This window comes from Oreochromis niloticus, linkage group LG5 (assembly GCF_001858045.2).
Source record: "Oreochromis niloticus isolate F11D_XX linkage group LG5, O_niloticus_UMD_NMBU, whole genome shotgun sequence".
NCBI classification, from domain to species: domain Eukaryota; kingdom Metazoa; phylum Chordata; class Actinopteri; order Cichliformes; family Cichlidae; genus Oreochromis; species Oreochromis niloticus.
The window spans coordinates 4,595,666-4,616,254 of record NC_031970.2 but is presented as its reverse complement, the minus strand read 5'-3'; the positions used below and the strand labels follow the sequence as shown (position 1 = coordinate 4,616,254).

At 41.3% G+C, this 20,589-nt stretch overlaps 1 protein-coding gene across 2 annotated transcripts; it reads right to left on the bottom strand.

Moving 5' to 3' along the window:
• Nucleotides 1-2,636: 2,636 nt before the first annotated feature.
• On the bottom strand, nt 2,637-20,080 carry si:dkey-43k4.5 (potassium voltage-gated channel subfamily S member 2). 2 transcript variants are annotated; one of them, XM_025907602.1, is made up of 10 exons: nt 19,880-20,080; nt 13,819-14,019; nt 13,536-13,669; nt 12,538-12,702; nt 12,288-12,459; nt 11,110-11,193; nt 9,982-10,143; nt 8,480-8,563; nt 4,527-4,619; nt 2,637-3,680 (listed from the first exon to the last, which is right to left on the bottom strand). In XM_025907602.1, the coding sequence occupies exons 1-10, from the start codon at nt 19,889-19,891 to the stop codon at nt 3,225-3,227; spliced, it is 1,563 nt and encodes a 520-aa protein (XP_025763387.1). In that variant the 5' UTR covers nt 19,892-20,080; the 3' UTR covers nt 2,637-3,224. The 2 variants fall into 2 exon arrangements, with proteins under 2 accessions (XP_025763387.1, XP_013130913.1); XM_013275459.2 differs by having other exon boundaries at nt 13,819-14,000; nt 19,880-20,079.
• Between the last annotated feature and the right edge of the window lie 509 nt (nt 20,081-20,589).

Sequence of the window (20,589 nt, the reverse complement as noted above, 5' to 3'; positions counted from 1 at the left end):
TGAATTGAACTAAATGAATTGGATGTCTCTTTCTGAGACTGACAAACCCTGACGGCACATGAATGGTCGTGCATCCTGGAGCTGGACAACCTGTGCAGCTTTAGTGGAGTCCAGCCTCTCCAGGGGTCCTGATGCCACTTTGATCCAAAGCAGCTGAAGTGGAGTCAGAGTAGTTTTTGCTTCCTAACTGGACAGATTGATCTCCTTGACGCTTAACTACTCTGACTGATTGTTCCCTTAATCCCTTAATTGTTCCCTTTTGAGCACTGTTGAAACTTTACAGTTCATCTGTTATTTTTTCTTCCAAAGTCCTGAACTCTCATCATGCTGAAAAGATAGCTGTTGCACTGTGTGTTTAGGCTGAGAAACATCGTGCCAAGGCTTTTTCAAATGATGACAAAAACCTTTCTCAGTTTCTCTCCACATTTTCAAACAGATAACAGCGTTCAGCCCCGACTCCACGTGGCACAGCTTCAAACTCTGGAGCATCAGCTCTCTCTCAGATTGGAAGGAAACCTGCCCGGAGACTCGTCCTACACCAGCATCCATTATGTGAAACTCAAGCTGAGCTGCAGAACAATCTTAATGTCGTTCATCCTGTGGAAGTTCATCCAGCTTGTCTTTCAGAACAAAGCTTTGGCAGAGAGGCGACATTTAAAGGGCCAGTTCACCCAAATCTGATTCTCATTAAGACATCTTAACAGTTTCAGTCCTCTCAGAAAGAAAGTTGTTATAGTAAGTAAACCAAAGGTGAGTGAACTGGAACTAGAATAGAACTAAATATCTAACCAGTTCTTCTGTTAACAGCTTCTTAAGTTAGAAGTTCAAAAGTTAGTCCAGATCCAGAACAGCGCCGTCCTCCTCAGTCTACTACATAAAACTATATATAAAAGAATATGCACTGAAGGCTCAAGCTGTCATGATGTTTAAGAGTTTTGGTTATGCTTCATTTGCTGTTTTTTATTATGAAAGTATCTCATTTTTTCACCTCACCCCCAATTGAATGTTTGTCTTTAGCTTTGTTATTTGATGAGTTTAATGTTTCTGTTGTTTTTCTTTGCCCTCTTTCAGATTTTCCTTTTTTATTATTATTTAGCTTGTTGCCTTCCATTTTAAGAAACATCTTTAGTGCTTTTATAAATGCAACACTTTGTTTCCTTTCTCTCTTTAACACCTGCCTTTTTATCTTCTGTTTGACTTAACTTTATTGACATTATTTATTTGTTTGTTCTGCATGACTAACAAATTTTAAAGGACATTTGATTTGCATTTGATATGATGACACAGAAAACAAAAGGAAGAGAGGGAGAGAGCAAATTGTGCCCAATGGACACTGAAGAGTATAAAAGTAGATGGACGTGAAAAGGACTTACTAAAATTAAAAAGAAGGAGACATTAGCTCAGGTGAATGCTGAGCTTGATGCTCTCAGCAGTGTCAGAACTGATTTTCAGTGACAGTTTGACAGGTTTGGTTCATTTACGAGTACAAAGTGTTTGACGTTTCACAAAGTGATGACTAAACGAGCACCAATGACGCATCTCAAACTGAAACAGGCCTGTAGGAATCTATAAATACTGTAAGATGCCGTATATCTTTATTTATCTTCAGGATACGGCCCAAATTTATATGAATTACTCTTCAGTTTCATGTATTTGCTTTTCTGTGCAGCAGATTATGATTTTACGGTTTTCAGCTCACCTGCTGTCCTGAGTCAGAGCCTAAAAGGCTGCATCTCATCACCGTTCATGTTTACTGAAATGAGTTGACTGAGGAGATGAACTGAAGCGTCATCTGTCTGGTTAGTGGTGTTTCCTCACAGAGAGGGTCTTGTGCACCTTTTTAAACCAGTCTGAAACATCTGGAAGGATTTTTCTGAACATCCACAGACGGTACCATGTTTATTATAACACACTCAAACTCTGTGTACAATTGAGGTTTTTACACTTCAGTGAGGTTTTTCAGTCAGTTCTCACAGATGATTCTGGTTTCTCAGATGCCGCTTGCATCTCACTGTTAATCACAAGGTGACTTTTGGCTTTAGTGTCTTTTTACACCGAATGTGACAAAATAACGGCCCAGTTTCAGAGACCTACAAAGTCTGCTAGAGTCCGAGCGGTCTGAGTCATTTGGAATTGTTTGTGGTTCTTTCAGTCTCTTTCACTCACTGATTAGGTTTATTAAAAGATGATGGTTTGGGTTAAAACACATCCCTTAGCAACATAACAGTGACACGGCGCACACCGGCCTCTTGTTACACTCAGCAAAGCTGTAGGTTAGTCAGTCTCCCTCCTCGGATGTACCATTAGCATTAGCTTTACTTTTTGTTGCACTTTGTGTTAGCTAGCATGTTAACTCGCAAGTGCTGTGTCTGTTTAGTGTGATGTGTTCACAGGTTACTGTACAGACCACACATATAACTCTGCAATGGACACACTGATTTTGACACATGTTGGCTAACTGCATTTACCTCTTTCCAGTCTTTATGCTAACCTAAACGTTAGCTTAACTGAACTTATTCTAGCTCCAAAAAAACTACAAAAATGCTTCCACTGAGGCTTCAAAGTACAAAGATAAGAAACTTTTTCATCAAATGTTACCTTTATACATTTTACTTCAAGAACAAAATTACGATTCAGACTTTCATAATCTTTTTATTCACTTCATTTCATACACGTGCATGCTATTTCTCTTCAGTCCAGCTCAGTTTAGGCTCAATCGATTCGGTTCTTGAGCAGACCTTCGTGTTTAATGTTGCATCATGTACTGTAATTCTATTATTTGGGGTTTTTCATCTTTTTTTAACAGCTACAGAAAAACTTCATTATCAGAAAGAACAAATTTCCACCCTGAAAGCTGCCCACATGCATGAATAACAGCAAACTACAGTCCATCACGTAGGTTTGTGATGGAAACCCAAAGCTGATCATTAAAACCAATTTACAACATGAGCCCTCCAGCGCCTGGTTTCTTTAAACTCCACCAATATCCAATAAAATTCCAGCCCTCTTGGAGTTTAGCCCTCCTGTTTATGCTCGATGAGTTCAAAGGTCAAACATGAAGCGTACAGATCACTCCTCATGTTGTGTTGCCTTGTTTTAAATGAAAGCCAGATTTAAATATGAATGCAGTCATCATTTCCATATGAACACGTCACGCACGAGGCAGGAAGTGAACCTGAACAGCTTTGATCTCTAGTGAGAACGCAGCCTTCAGCAGCTCTTCGTCACAGCTGATGCGGCTCCTTCTTCCTCGTTATCGACGTGTAAGATGGATGCTCCACATAGCTATAGTTTATTACACCACCTTCGTCCTCATAATCTATATCGTCCTCTTCGATATCATCAATATCATCATCGTCCAGGCAGCAGCTGTCCCCGTTTGACCCCTCATCCTCTTCGTCCTCGTCTGGCCCATTCTCGCAGCTCATCCTCATCCTCATCTTCTTGCGGTTGTTGTTCCTCACTGACGCCTCCAGAGCTTTCTGGCGACGGTAGAAGTGGGAGAACTTGTTGAAGATGATGGTGATGGGCAGCGCCACCACCAGGGTGCCGCCCAGGATGCAGCCGCTTGCCGCCAGCTTCCCGACCACCGTGACGGGCACCACGTCCCCGTAACCCACCGTGGTCATGCTCACCGTCCCCCACCACCAGCAGGCCGGGATGGTGTCCAGGCCCACATCCTGGAAACAGACACAGAGGGATGCTTTAGACATCCAAGGTAAAGATTTTTAGATTTATTTATATTATTATGTAAACAATCCAATTAAATAATAAAATACTTTGGTATATAAAATCTATCAGAACAAAGCTGAAGTTTAAAACTAATCTTCAAGGGGAAGAGATGAACTGACCACACTGACTAATGTGCTCTTTGAATTTAATCATTAGTAATTACACCAACAGGTGTGCTTTAAACATCACAGATATGCCTGCAAAACAGGATAACTGCCACACCACTTCAACTGTTCAGTCACTGATATTTTTATTTGTTACAGACCAAAACAAAGATAACAGCTTGATTGCGCTGTGAAGGATTTATCAGCGTCTAACAGCACTAATTAAAGTAAAACATTCTGTGAGCCAAAACCTTTTAATTAGCCAAATGTCATGAAAACCAGCTCAGGGACTTCATTGGCAGGAGGAACACGAGTGAGTATTAAAACAAAGACTTTGTTACAAAGTAACTGAGTAGTTGGTTGAAGTGTGTAGCCATGGTTTCTGTCTTCATACTGTAGCAACCACCGAACATTTAGCAGGTGTAATGTTTGCCACATTCATCGGCATGTTAGCATTCTGATATTTATACTGGGAGGAATTTAAACTGCTCATAAAGTATTGGAGAATTTTTAACTGTAGACTGACGATGGCTCAAAAACGGTATGCCAAACAGACTGACACTGAAATCACTGGAGCCAAGATGTTAAACGCTTAAAAAGCAAATTCAAAGAACTCATTTGAACACAAACTAAGTTAAATGATTTCCACCAGTGTGAAAGTCCAGCAACCACACGTCAGTCAAACTTTACCTCTTCATATTCAGCAGTGTAGGCGATACCCGAGAAGACGGACACTCCCACAGCCAGGTAGAGCAGCAGAATGCCCACCTCACGGTAACTGTGCTGCAGATAAAACACGGAGGGGTTGAGATGTGTTTGTGCACAAAACCTCATCTGTCATGATCAAATATTTGAGGTTCGATTCGTGACAGCGATACAGCCAAACGCCCACCATCTATGCCCGCTCGGCGTGAGAAAACACTCGCCCGTCTTTTCTTTATGTGAACTTTGCGTCTGCAGCTCACCTGACCAAATGTTTGTCTCTGTAAATGTGACTCTACTTCTAAAGTTTTGCGCTTCCTCTCATGTGAAACTCATAAAAAGAAGGTTTTATAAGAAAAGTAGAAGCGAACGTGTGGTACTGATTTTGCAAACTACAAATGTTTGTATTAGACTGCCGCACTCCTCCACCAGGCTGAAAAGTTCAGTTCCTGGTTTCAGGATATCTGGATCTGAATCACTTTGTAATAATCTGTTGACATTGTTGAAATTTTTATGTCTCCCAAATGTTCTTATTTAGGTTGATATGTATTTATGAAATTATGACGTGATGTATTCCATCTCCTGTAACGTTTTCAGGGAACTCTGCCCATAACTTTTTATAATCATGCCAACAATCAGTGAAAACAATCACATGAACTTCTTACTGAAAGCAATGAGCTACACAATCTGACAACACAGCAGAATTTAACACAGATTAAAGCCGGGGTCGCGAACGTCCGGCCTCCGGGTCGTATACGAGACTGTTAGACCGTTTCAATCACACCACAAAGCAATAAAATGCATATATTTTATACATGTAACTTATAGCATGAATAAAAAAAAAAATAGAAAAAAATACTGACAGTCATTAGTTTTCTGAGATGAAACCGACGGATACGTCCAAGTCAAAATCAGTGTCAGTGAATACAGCACGTGATGCACACGTCATTACGTGATTGACAGCAAAGGATGAATCGTGGCAGCTGTCATGAAAACAAAGGTGGATGCAGAATGCTGCGTATTCCAGGAAAAATGGACACATGATTTTTTTCTTTCTTTAAATGAAAGGCAAGCCGCTGTGCCTAGGTTGTGGCGAGGCGCCGGCGCCATTACAGTTCACAAACGTGACGAGCTGAGAGGACGAATGCCCTCTCAACTCAAAGTTAACGCTCTTCCTCAGAGTTTGAGTCCTTAACAAGCAGCTTTCACACGACTGCAGACTGACAGAGAATATTACAGGTGCATGTTTTGTGTGTGAGTGCATTAATAGCCAAGAAGGTGAAACCTCATGAGGCTCAGTAACACAGTACTTACAGACTTTTGCATCCCTGAGTTCATAATAGTATGGTCCCCGGAGAACTATATAAAAATTTACATGCCCCCCACTCCTGGTTTAAAGGAAACAAATGTCAGCTTTATTAAAATTGAGAAGGATGGTGATGAATCGTGGACGTGGATCCCTGTACACTATGAAGAACAAATCTAAGAGAAAAAAAACTTAGTATGCAAACAAACAGTCAGTGGAGTAAAAAAAAATCAGTTATCTGAGAAATGGAGCATTTCCACAAATAAGCAGCAGTAAAAGTCAATTCACAGAGAAGCTGGTCTTTTTTCAGAGAACTCCTTTTTCATTAGATGCTTTACTTCTGAAATGTTTCGTTTTCCATTTTCAAGATCAAACTAAACATTAAACTAATGTTTCGAGTTAAAGGCTTTTTCATTACTTGATATGCAGGAAAGAGACCAAATAAGCTCTCAGTGCTTCATTTGAAATGCCGGTCACGGATCAGGAACTTTATTAAAGTGGTGCTGCACTTTAATAAAGGCTTTAATAATCCTCTGCTCATCTCTGTTGGAAGGAACAAGCTCATGGTATAGGAGATGAGACGGAAACGTGCAGATGTAATGAAAACCAGGAGGAGCAGCGCGGTGGTAGATTGTGGTCCCTGATCCTTCATCAACAACCCCAACTCCAAAACATGTCAGATAAAACAGAATGCAGGGATTAGAGTTTTCATAAACTCATATTATATTCACAATAGAATTGACAAAACATATAATTTTAAGAAAAATAAATGCTCATTTTGAATTTGATGTCAGAATGCTGGGACAGGGCCATGCATTCCCTTTTTTCCAGCATTAGTCCACAAACTTCTGGGAACTCAGGAGACCAGCTGTCATAAGTCAAAGGTGACTCCGAAGTTCTGGACTCTGCATTCACAACCCAACAACCGACAGAGCTGTTTAACAAGTGTATTTACACAAGATTTAAAAGGCAGCAGGACCTGAGGCTGGGGAATCACAGGCGGTGATTCAGGCAGCTGTTTGGTCAACAAGGGAGAGAAGAGTCGGTCAGAGCCAGAGCAGAGGTGTGGTTAGAATATCCTGACATCCTCAGAGGCAGAGGAGGAGCTTGGAGGGTGGACAGCCAGGTAAGTTTCCTCAGTTCCTTTCTCAGTGCACACAGACCAGCTTTGAAATCCTGGAAAAGACGTCTGTTACAGGTGAGTGGCTCAACAGGTAAATGTAGGCATGCTGACTGATCACAGTCTGAGAGGTGTGGCTCGAATGGGTCTTTAAAACTAATCACTAATCCTCAGATGGACGGCACGTGCAACAGGCGAGAAGCGATTTTCAGTTGGCGAAAGATCCGGACTGCGGGCTGGCCACGTCAGCGCTCGGACTCTTCTATCCGGAGCTATGCTGCGGGAATAGGAAGGCCTTCCCTGGAAAAGGCGTCGACTGGATGGCAGCATACGTAATACCATCAGAGATGCAGGTTTTTTAACTGAGTGCTGATAACAAGCCAGATGTTCCCTCTTCTCTTTAGTCCAGAGGCCGTAGCATCCATGATTTCCAAATAGAATTTCACATTTCAGTTTGTCTGACCTCAGAACAGTTTTAATGAGCTTTGTGAGGCAGCTGTGTTTCTGGATCACGCTCCCAGGCGGCTTCTGGTTCGCACGATAGAGCTTTAACCTGCCGTCCTGCGCGGAGGGCACGGTGACTTGTGTTCATAGGCAGAACCGTCCCTGTGCATTATTTTGATGATATTATGTACCGTAGATGAGGAGATATTCACAGTTTAATATTCAGGAACATTATTGTGAAATAATTTACTTCTGAAAAACGGTCTCTCTGAGCTCAGTTTAAACAAGTTTTCTGTGAATAAACTTTGGGTTTATGAGGTTTACAAAAACATTTACACAGCGTCCCAACTTTTTAGGAATTGGGATGGTGCGTCTATTTTCAACGCTGGTGTCACTGATACATTACACATGATACTAAACATACACAATATACACAAAAATGTTGCTTGGACTGATTTAGAATATAAAACCAAATTTCCATCACATGTTAAAGCTTGCATAAAGAAAATCTGTGCAGACGGCAGATTAATGTGTAACATGACTTAAAGTGTAAATGTTGTCAGCATTGTGCTAGCTTCAAGGCTTTTACAGATGACCTCACTAATCCAACTTATACCCTGAAAGCATGATTTTAATTGGAAACCATCCACAGCAATGCTAGCTAATTGGAAATGCTAAGTTATGTTTTCTAATGTTGTTGTTCTTCCATCTCAAACACACTGACACAATTCCCCTAAACTCAACAACAAGTGAACATCAGTGAGACCTTGTGTTAAAAACTGCAGCCCACATGCAAACTTTTGTTTCCTTCAGTTGTCTTTTTGTGTGTCTGTGTGGCTCTGAACCCTAAAAATCAAAAACACATGTCCAACACAGTGTGCATCACATCAGCTGAGATCCACTCACAATCCATCAACCTGCATCTGAGGCGTCTACAGAAAGGTCAACAGAGCAAAAAGTCACTAAACTACAAAATGAAAATCAGTCAGCTGGTTAATGTCGCTGTGTGTCAGAGATCCACACGTTACAAAACTTTGTGTGTCTGTGGGAGCAGACAGAGTCTCCACTCACCCGCAGTGTTGCTCCCAGTGACCGCAGGCCGGTCGAGTGTCGGGCCAACTTTAACACTCTGAAGATCCTCATTAACCTGAACACCTGAGAGGACACAGAGTGGAGTATGAGTGTCAATCTTTAAAAAGAGTCTGAGGAACTCTGGCTACACGGCAGCAGCTGCAGACATTCACTACACTGTTCCAACGGTGGAGTCACGAAGCTTCAAATAATGGGGTCAGTGTACGGACGAGTAATCACCGTGAGCTTCAGACTGCTTTCAGACTGTGTTTTTTTCTACTATGGTATGAGCACAGAAGCCACACCCACCATGTGCTCAAAGCTTTTGTTTGCAAGGGACAGCCAATCAGAAGAAAGTTGCATCAAAGACATGGTGGTGTTAAAGACCCTAGCATTAGCTCGGCAGCAGGCCCATTTTATTTTTAGTCCTCTTTAAATGACAGTAACTCTGTTACCGCTTCTGCTAGAGACAAAATTCAACCCGTTTCAGGGAAGCACAAAGCATTCACAAGGTACATCAGCTCCACGTGTGCGCTTCACATTACTGTAACTCCTCAACCACACTGGGCTACCGAGAACATTTAAATGGTTCCTGAAAGATGAGAATTATTTGATATTTTTATAGCCAGAATTATAAAATAAGCCCAGACAGCCTGTATGATACTGGTGTGATAAAGGGTTCAACAGTGGGTGAACTGAGGTGCCACATTAAATATAATTGTTTTGAACTGTGAATCATAAAAAGTTACTAGATTGTGAAACGAAACCCTAAAAAAATCACTGACCCCGATGCTTTAAATTTAAAATGAATTGTACGTCATTGTTATAAAGAGCAAGTTTTGTGTTGTGGCACTGAATGCATTTGTCAATTTAAAAATATTAATTGAGAAATAGCTTCAGTTACACAGGTATCATAATTAAAATATACGAGCCTGTCAATCAGGGAAAGACCTGGAAATATATCAGACTAATGGAGCTACAATCATAAGCCTTTAGTTTATCTCTGCTACAGGAGAATCTTAAAAGTGTGACACTAAGCAGTCCTGACTAAACATGAAAAATGATGTTATGGGGTAACAAGCAGAAGTTCCACAGGGTGGTGCAGACAGAGCCTCAGCAGTGAGACTGTGTTGACCTGTGAGTAAACTTACACTCTTACATTGACTTCCTTTATGATTTCTCTTCATTGTGTGTAATATAAAATGAATGTGGTCCAACAACTGATTGTTGTTGCTGGTGTGATCTCACTGAAGATGGTCTGCAGTTATTAATAATGTCTTGGCATTACAGTCTTAGGCTAGCAGAACCTCCACAGATGGTGCATGTAATATTAACAGTGTGCTCTTTGATGGGACTGATGAGATTAATACTGCATATCAGACACTGTCACCATAAATACAAACTATCGCAGCCTTTACTGAGAGATCATGACAAATGTGACGAATCTTTCGGTACATTTTTACCAGAGCAGCGTGCGCTCCACATTCATCCACAGCACAGACCTGTATGAGTCGTCCCAGGTCGCCCAGCTCGGACTCGGATCCCACAGTCACGTCAAAGACCAGAGTGACGTAGATGGGAACCACAGACACCATGTCAATAATGTTCAGAGGGTGATGGAAGAACTTCTTCCTGTTTGGTGCGAGCAGCAGCCGCGTGACGACCTCAAAGAGATCACAAACACTCAGCGTTTGTCACCGTCCTCTGTGTTCAGCGTCTCTATCAGCACTGACATATTCGGGCCTAATATTTAGGTTTAGGTATTTTAACTGTGCCTGGAATTTGTGTTTGGTTTAAACAAAGTGATACAATTAAACTGATGCATAAAAGTCAAACAAATTGAATGAAGTATGTAACAGCTCATCATGGTCTGACTTTGCATTCTTTAAGGGGTTTTTTCTCTGTGCCTCGTGTGTTTCCTCCGTCTTTGTGTGATGTTCTTTGTCTTCCTTTCATTTTACTTCCTACTTTATTTTAAAGATTTACTTTGAGGGTTATTTTTGATTTTATTTGATAGGATAGCAGTAAAAAGGGGAGAGAGAGCTGGGGAAGATACACAGTAAAGGACCGTGGGTCGGGCTCAAACTTCAAACTGGCGTCCTTCCTGTTTTAATTTGAAGGGTATTTCCTCATTTCCCTCCTTGCTCCCATCATAGTTGCCTGTAGTTTATTACCTTTCTCTCTCTGCTGTATTTACTCTGTTAGTCTTTGTGAAGTCGTCCCTGTGTTTTCCTTCACGACCTGTTTCTCTGTTATTTTCACTTCCTGCTCCGTATGTTTTCAGAGTGATCCTCTCTGTTCTGTGTTTCCTTCCTTGGCTGTGTAGCATGTTGTTATTGTTCAGGAGTATTTAAAGTGCCTTTTTCCTTCATCCCTGCAAAGACATTTTTTAAACTCTGTGCTGTGTTTCATCTTTAAGAAATCTCCAGCATGAGATAAAAACTGCCATAGAAAATATTTTTGATCATTTTAAAACATATTATCTTAGCACAGTTAAGTTTATTCCTTTTTTTCCCTTCTCATTGACATGCATGGGAAATGGTCTTATACACAACCTTAGATATTAGACCTAGTGAGTTTTTAGTGCACGATAAAATAGTTCACAGCATGCTTAGTTTTAATCACCTCACCTCGAAGGTGAACCAGCAGGAGCAGAACACCTCCAGCGCCTGCATGGTCGGCTCTTCAATCAACTTCCCATCAGAATCAAAAGTCTGGGAGAAAAAAGGACAGAGGAGCGTCTCTAAGAGTGTTTTCAATTAAACATTTAGTGATTTCATTTGTATTCAAATTTGACAGCCTATTAGATATTTTTATTTTAAAATAATTACTAACACAAGTTTTTATTTATGTATCTTTTCAAAGACAGAATTTGCTTTAACAGACATCAAAAGCAGAAAAGAGAAAAAGACACATAGTTGCTAAACAGAAATGATCAGTAAAAGCGATTATATAAGGTGGACTAAGGATAAAAAAATGATGTTAAAAATGGACTCAGTAAGGCATCAAGAACTTAAATAAAACAAGTAAAACAGGGTTAATCTATCTGACTGATTAAATCATTTTACTGGTACTTTATTCTTTCTTTTGTAATTATCTTTATGTAAATAGTTGTTCATGTGTTTTGGGACATAATCAGGAAAAGTGAGGAAACATCTAAACCACAGAGAGCTGCGTGGCCAAGCTGTCGATTTACTGGTTCATTTAGTTTCCCACCAACACCTTTGGCCACGTACTGAAAGAGTGAGGTCACAAATCAAAGAAATGAACTTCCTCTGCAGACTGTCTGAGCAGTTACAGGACACACTGGAGAGATTATATCTCAGTTTACTTCCTGAAAAAGCTGGAGGAGCTGGCCAGGAAAGAGGGAGGTCAGGACATCGCTGGCCCTGTGAACTGGACCCGGGTAATTAGGCACCAGCAAAAGTTTACAGAGCTGACTTTCAGCATCACTCTGTTTGGATCCAGAGAATTATCAGTAGTTTACTTTGTTTTCAGTTCATAAGATTGTTTCAAGCATGTTTTTCTGTCTTTCTCAAAGCGGATTTAAGGCTCTTTGTGAAAGACATCTTTGGTAATATTAGGCGAGTGTAAGTCACACAAAATTAGTTTGTCTATTTGATTTCACTGAGTTTGACTCTGAGAAGCAAACAAACTGTTTTAATGAAACTGTGGATGAAAAGTGTTAATTACTCTAATTGTCTTCATCTGAGCCTAAATCAGCACGATGAAGCCAACAGATGCTTCCTGCTGAAAGCTGACTGAACCGTTTTGTTTGGTCTCCACGTTTTGAGCTCGCCGTACCCACCTGATACTCTGGCATGCTGTTGATACACATGGTGGCGATGGATGTGAGCACCACTCCGATGGAGAGCAGACTGAAGAGCTTGCTGGGGATGGAGTATCCCGGGTTCTCCAGCGTCAACCACAAACACTTCCTGATGTTCCCATAACGCACTTCCTGGAAGTGCTGCATGTCTCTGTGAGGGTGGAAAAAGGCAGTGAGCTAAAAAAAAATTTTTTAAAAAGGAGAAAGAACGTGCAGCTGTGTCTTTTACTTGTTTAAGTCAGATATCTCGTCCACAGATGTGTCTACACTGCTGGCGTCGCTCTCATCGTCCCAGCTGCGATGTCGGCTGCTCTCCAGCTTGCGGTCGTGGTAACGATAACTACAGCAGCTGTCCAGGAAGAACTCATTGATGCCCCAGTACTCGATCTCCTGGCTGTGCGGGCAATAGAACCCAAATCAAGGTTATCTATGCATTATTAAAAAAAAAGTCCAAAAAAGTCACACAAACCACATCAAAATAAAATGATTTCCATGTGTTTGTTCTCTCATCTGCTTCCAATGTTATTAGTGCACTAAATGGCTCCATGCCTCCTGTAATTATGCTGCATATTGGACAAAGGACACCTGCAAGCAGGCCAAAAGTCTAATTCACGTTAAATTTCTGCTCGTTCTTTCCAGCGCAACATAACACTGACACACCTGAAGATCCACTACAAGATTTGTTGCCTTGCTTTGGTGTGAAAACCAGGATGTGTACCTGAAGGTAGCCCAACAGTTTTGTTGAGTAAACGTCAGTTTGATAAAAGTTAAAGAAAAGACAAAAACAATCCAACAAGAACCGTGGACCTCAGTCTTTTTGTTAATGTCCAGGAAATGGACCAATCACAACCTCCACCAACAGCAGTGCACCCTCACTGACTGTAAATGATGTCACATTTGTGCAGTGTGTAGTTTGGGTTTGTGACTTTTTCAAAGGATCAGCTGTTTAAATTTTACATGATTGTGTAGAGTTGATGAATTCATTTTACTGCTTGTTTTTAGACTTTAAAGTTTTTATGCAAAGCAACAATGAACAGTGAAGTCCGTTAGCAGCTGCTGTGTCTGATTACAGGACAGACGAGCAAAACCAAGAAAGACTGAACTCAGCTCACTAAAACCTTTCTTTGAGTCACATTCACAAACGTCCACAGTCGGTTACAGATAGATTGGTATGAGAGGTGTAAAGGTTCTCTGGGATGCAGAAAGATGAATGTGGCTCAGACAGACCTGAAGGAGAAGACGCACAGCTCCTCCATGATGTGAAGTTTGCCAGTTTGGTAGAAGTGGAGGACGTAAGGGAACAGGCCGGGATTCCTATCAAAGTAAAACTCCTTCTCCTGCACATCATAGTCATCACATACCTACAGCAGGAACGGTGGGAATAAGACAGAGGAAGAGTGAAGAAGAAGAGAAGCAGGTGGGCTTTTAGTAAGTCAAGGCAAGTTTACCTTCAAATCTATCACGTCTCGTGTCAGTCGTACCCCACTCACACCCAAACACATCAGCCCACCTGCAGTATGGCCTCCTCTGAGTCACATGCCAGCAGCTTTCCCAGTCTGGTGTCCGGGAATTTCTTCAGCGTGCTGGAACAGAGGCTCCTCTTCAGACCTCCGACGTTCACGTGGACGAGACCCTCGTCAGAGTCCTGGTGAGCCCAACTGGGCAGACTCTCCTTCCCCATGGTTAGATCAGCTGGGACAATAAACACAAACTGAAAAACACACTGTGACACATTTTAAAGACATTCAATTTTGTGGTTACATTATTAAAAGACATGATATAGATGTTAAAAAAGAAACAGTACAAGTGTGTGTAATCTGATCTGTGTCCTGTAAACAAACCCTCCTCTACATATTGACCACATCATGCCAATATACTAAACCATCTGTCACCATTTGTTCCTTTCATCACATCAACGCATGTCTCTGCTGCAACAGTTTCCCTTTGTGTAAGTCGTTTGTGATAAAATTGCTGGTTAATTTCTAAAACTGTGAACGTGTGTGGATAAAACCCAAACAGCCAAGCTTTCAATTAAATCTCCACAGGACACAAACACAGATCTTCAGCAGTTTCTGTGAAGACTTCTTAATGCCCCCCCTCCTTGATGTTTCTGGGTTTTTTTGTTTGCTTCTTGTCTCACTTTTCATGTGAATCTGTGAGTGAGACACATAAGTAAGACCGGGAGAGAAAAAAAGCATTAAAATCATCTTAAAAGGAAAAGACATCCGAGATGGAAAAGCCAACTCAAAGTGACGTTTCCTAACTTAAATCGGCGTTTTCAGCCTTGGTTCTGCTGGGCTGAAGCTAAGAGGCATTTCTCAATGTTTTTTGTTTTTTTTTCCAAGGAGAATTTATCGACGCATGGTTTTCTGAGTACACGCGATCTTTACGCTCCAGATTGAGTTACATGAGAGCTGCTTTATATTCAGCAACCACAGCCTTCTAGTGAGGAGTAAGTACTGCGATAGAGTATCACTAACAATGATAAATAATCCCCCCGTTCTACTATCACTCACTCAAACAATCAAGTTTTATTCTTATTCTTGCATCTATACGTCACGTACAGCAGCATGCAGTTCAGGCTGCACAGTTTATCCTTACTTCTCCTTTGTATCATTCACATGTGCCAGGCTTCACACTGTGCTAAACACTCAGTTTTTCTTCTCTTGGGTCTTTGTGATGTCATAACGAGTAAATATCTCCACCCAAGTCCATCCTGGACATTATGGATGGGGAAAGAAGCAAATAATGTACAGTGGTCCCTCGCTATAACACGGTTCAGCCTTCGCGACCTCGCTGTTTCACCGATTTTTTCTGTGCAATTTTGCATGCTTTTTTTTTCTACAGCGCATTGTGTTCTGCGTTCTGATTGGCTGTATCCCATTGTCAATCAATCTCTTGCCGTGTCTCCTGTACAGTACAGAATGCGTTCAACTTGTCAAATTTACACATAAATCTTTGATTGCTAGCAGTGTGACTCTGAAGTGCTGTACTGTATGTTTGTAAGTTTTCTCCAGCAAACAACGAAACGTTGACATTTTTGTGTTTGCCAAAGGCAACCGAGGGTGACTTTGGTTTCATTCTATAATACTGGACTTATTTTTCTACGAAGGTTTGAACTTTGAAAGTGTTTAAACAAGCGAGAAAAGTGTGAAAATGTTAATGCCTGTCTGAGAAAAATGTATAACGTATGTAGTGAGGGGTTTTACAGCCATAAAACCCCTTTCTCACCCCAACCAATCACAGCAGATGGCCCCGCCCCTCCCTGAGCCTGGTTCTGCCGGAAGTTTCTTCCTGTTAAAACGGAGTTTTTCCTTCTCACTGTCGCCAAAGTGCTTGCTCATAGGGGATCATGTGATTGTTTTTTTTTTTCTCTGTATGTATTATTGTAGGGTCCACCTTACAATATAAAGTTGTAAGGTAGACTGTTGTTGTGATTTGGCACTATATAAATAAAATTGAATTTAATTTAACTGAATGAAAACATCTATAATAATTGTAAAAAATAAAGTTAGCTACTTCGTGGATTTCAGCTATCGCGGGTTATTTTTAGAACGTAACTACCACGATAAACGAGGGACCTCTGTATTCCCAAAAACCTTCAGTTTGTGATGAGGGACCAATCAGAAACAAGCTGGGATAAAAAGTTGTGACTTTAAAGGTGGGAGGGGCTAAATCATCTTGTTTCAGACAGAGGATGAACTGGGAGGGTTTCACCATGACATAAACAAGGATTATTTTGAACTGTGAATCACTCAGAGCTATTCTTGGGGCTGTAAATTAGCTGAAAACGACCCCTTTGATGACAGACACGTCATTTTAATGGAAGCTGTGATCGTTTTGACAGTTAATGTGCATCTGACTGAATCATGGCCAGAGTATGACTCACCTCTCAACCTTAATTTTTGTCTTCTTGATCTCAAGCTGAGTCAGCACTCATCAACCCCCCCATGAAGAGCTTGTACCAAAGAAGAGCCTCAGCTTTAATTTCTGCTCCAAATGTTTGAGCTTCTTTTTAGAATTGTAGCTCCTCTAACTCCACCTGCTCCTCTAAATGCACTTTTAAGACCAGGGGGGCAGACACTAATTGGACGTAAGAGACATTTTATGTTGACCACAAAACACAATGAGCACTGGTTGAGAGCCAGACTTAATCTAAGTGTAACCACAGTTTGCACATTTTCAAAGTGTTTTCTGTGCAAACGCGTAGAAGATGCAGAAGATTTAAAACAGTTCTTCTAACCTCATGGTTGCTTGCAACTTTCTCCATCAAGTTTAAAAAAACAAAAAAACATATATCGATGCAGCCAGAACTCCCACACGCGCTCATTTACTGTACTCCTGGTGCAAACACCCACACAGCGCGCATACTTTCACAACAAAAAAAGAAGCTACACAATGAAATCAGACAACAGATGAGTAAATAACAAAGTTCACATCAAGCCCCAAAATTGAGGAAAGTGCTGTGATGTTATCAGCCTCTCCCAAATCTTCCTGCTGTGATTTAAGATATTTTTTAACAATAAGAAGGCAACATGACCACCAGGAAAACATAATTCAATCCTGTTTAGTTGCCAAGAGTTGCATTAATATCGCTTAGCAACAAGTAAAGGTTGTGAGGATGAAGAAGGTGTCTGCAGCACTGTTTCTGTTTTCCCTCGATCACCGCCAGTTTGAGCTGCCGTGTTTTTGGAGCTACAATTTACAGCCGTCCCCCAAACACACCACACTACAGTGTGCCGTGACACTCCTTCAAAGACCTGTCTGAGGGCAGAGACTTGGCTTTAGTATTAGGTTGGACACAGGCGTCATGTGACGACTAGAGGTGTAAATTATGCGGCATGTCTAGTGAGGATTCCCCCGCAAGAAACTTTTGACCACCTGACACTTCATAACTTGTGTTTCTGCATCAGTTTGTGCTTTTTTTCACTGATGTCTTTAAAGGGAACACAAAAAACATTCAGCATGTACTGTAGACTAATAATGCGAGGCTTTAAGGCCATCCTATGTTGCTTTTAAAAAATTATGCTGTTATTTCTTGTAATAGTATCCCTGCTGGGTTAACTCGCAGACACATTTCCTCTTCGTCTTCTGTGTTTTGACTTTTCCAGACATCAGAGTCTGAGGTGACGACGTGTCAGGCAGCTTTTGTGGCGTATGTGGGGAAATCTGCTTAAACATGTGTCACATGGTCACGTCAGTACTAAACAGTTGTGTATATTTTAGAAGCCTCTTTTAATAGGTCAAGTGCACTTCAGACAGAAAATGCTGCTTCCAGTTTCGATTGTGATTGATTTTCCCTCAGCGTACACCCTCCTTATATGTCTGAGTCTATGTGTGGCCTCTACACACAGAGTGGAGCAGGCAGCGGTTGCTGCAGGCGAAACAAAGGCAGCACCGGTGACAGTTTGTATTTCTGATCAGAGTCTTGCCTCTTAGTGTAAATATCCAAACGGTTGCTCCTCATGTGGTGCTCACTCTAACAGGACCGAGGACATCCATCCATCCACTGTGAGGCTGCAGTAAGTGCCTCACTGCAGGTAAAGTGTAGCTATAATGTATTGTAACAAGGTTACACAGCCTCTAATTACAGAGTGTAGGAAATCGCCCGAGGAATCGCAGAGAGGTGTTAACCTAATGTGGACATAATGGCGTTTTAACCAGGACGGTCTGACTTCATCTGCTCCTGAATCTTTCACTGTCTTCCTGCTGGTATTTAATCAGGTTTCTCTGTGCTCAGCTCACTGATTTATGGTCACACGTCCTGGCTACTGTTTGCTTCACTGCAGCTGGAATCTGTCTTCATCCGTCAGCGGCATGCTCGGGTCAAAATCAGAGACGGGTGTAAGAACTCACAGAGCGCTGGACAATAACAATAATGATAATAATAATAATAAAAGAATAATACTGTCATGTACGTTTCTGTATAACGCTGTTAAACAGTTGAGACCACATTTTCAACAGAAAAACAGATTTTTTACATTAAGTCGGCCATGTCTGTGTAAAATCTGTCGTAAAAAAATTATTATTAATTTATGAAATATGATTTCAGTCTGAACAAACCGACATTACATTCAGCAATGCACAGCTAATATATTTCTGATATACTTCACTGTAAGTTCTGGTCTCCTTTTTGCTGTCTTTCTTTCGTTCATCATCTTTATGTGAATGTTTTGTCTCTGTGTGGTCATTGTCTGTTTTTTTATGGTCGGTCTTTGTGGTTCTTTTGTGTTTCCTTGTTTTTATGTGGTTAGTTTTACGGTTATTTTTCATCCTTTGTAATTGTTTATGGTCTCTTTGTGGTCCCTGCACATCCTTGTTAATGCATACATTGTTGTGGAACAATAAGAGTTAACGGTCCCTCTCTGTAGCTGATGCCTGTTCAGAAATCCATTTCTAATGATTCAGCAACCGAATGCCTCCATGCATTAAACTGATGAGGTGATAAAAGCTGAGTGTAAACAAAACTTACAAAATAATCTGAACTCAGGAGTGTCTTACTGGACCTCTTAAACTCCCACAGCCTTCATTCATCCCAAAAGCTGCTCAGTGCACGTTTGAGCCTGGATTATGATGCTATTAGAGGAAACTGCTCCCGAAGGTCAGTAACTGACTTTAGCTTGAAGGAGTTTGTTGAGAATAAAAAACTCTCTGCTGTAACTTTAAAACATGTTTTTGTTTTTACCTGGAAACACTGTTCATCCACTGCAGCTCTAAAATGACAGATTTCCTTAAAGCCTCTGTTTCTGACACCAACACTGATCTAGATCTGACCCATTTTTTAGATTTTGTTTCACTAAATGAAACAAACGTTGCTCTTTATTGCCCACTGCACTGCATCTGTCATGTTAAAGTGGGCTTATTATGCTCATTTCCAGCTTCAGATGTTTATTCTTGGACTCTACCACAGTGGCTTTGCATGATTCAGATCTGGAAATAATCCTTATTTGTCATGTACAGGATGGCTTTCTTCAGACTGGCTGCCCCTTGCAAACAGAAGGTTTGTCCCTGAGACTGTTTTTAGGGATGTAAGTGCTGAGTGAACCTCCGTGTTTCAGGCAGTCTGAGCTCGTGGATGACAGTGATGAATATTATTTGAAAGTTTTGAATTATTTAATATGAACATCCACTGAAATAATATAGACCACAGGAAATTTACAAAGAGCAAAGTAGGCCCACCAAGGGCTCCACAGCTTGTGAATGAAATCTTAAATATTACTAAATATATTCTTGCCCCAACCCCCCCCCACACACACACACACATTAAATAAGAGTGAGACACTGGGAGCCTCCGTGTGTCTGTAATTACATGCTGAGCTCTCCGGGGAGCTGCTTTGGTGCACATACAGAAATAAAGTTGATCTATAATTCAGCACCTGCAGCCTGGAATCACAGCGGTGGGGAAAAAGCATCCTCAACAACAAACTCCCTCCGTGAGCAAGAAGCAGTGCTGCAAACAAAAGGGCGAAACTTCCCAGAGTAAACTGGGATAACTGGAGCTGCCACTTTAAATCTATCTCACTAAGACCACGAGACGCAAAAAGATGCTGGTGTGTTTTAATGTGACTTACCTGTGATGTCATCTTCACCCCATGATGAAGTTTTTCACTCCTCAGCCTCTAAAAGGATGTGATCGCTGGAAAACACACAAGAAACCCCCCAAAACCCGCGCGACCTCCTCGTGCTGGAAACTTCAGCGTCCTGCTGCAGAGCTGTCACAGTCCGCCGTGCGCGCGCAGCTTTCCTCCATCTGAAGCGCTCATCTGTCCGTCTTCTCTCTCGGAGGCGGTCTTCGGCTTTTTCCGTCACATTCCGTAACAAGAGCCGATCTCCGAGTGAGACACGTCTCCCGTATTAAACAGTTTTTATGATGCGTTTGCGGCGCTCAGCGGTTATTCAGAGTTTAGCGAGGCTGTTTTTAAAGTTTTAATGTCTCCGCGGAGACTCAGCGCTGCTGCACTCACCGGCTTTAAACCGGCTCCTAACACAATTCAGTGTTTGCATGGCATCATCCTAATATCTCTTACATTTTACATCTGGGATTTAAGCTCGGTGTGTGTGTGTGTGTGTGTGTGTGTGTGTGTGTGTGTGTGTTCCCTAATAAAAACATCTAAAGTCCCAAATGCCATAAAATTCATTTATTTTTATTTCCTATATTAAGCCTTTAATATCCCAGCAGGGACACACTGCAGCTGACTTACCTTTTTTTTTTTCCTTATTAAGGTATAAACTTTAAAACACTTCCTCACTGTAGTGCCAACACTGCCTGTGTCACGTGTTC

Bases quoted from the DNA above. Each gene is read 5' to 3' on its own strand.
- si:dkey-43k4.5 (XM_025907602.1), bottom strand. The intron at 13,670-13,818 runs GTGGGCTGATGT...TTCCTGCTGTAG, and splicing joins CAGAGGAGGCCATACTGCAG to GTATGTGATGACTATGATGT. The intron at 12,460-12,537 runs GTAAAAGACACA...CCACCCTCACAG, and splicing joins GAGATATCTGACTTAAACAA to AGACATGCAGCACTTCCAGG.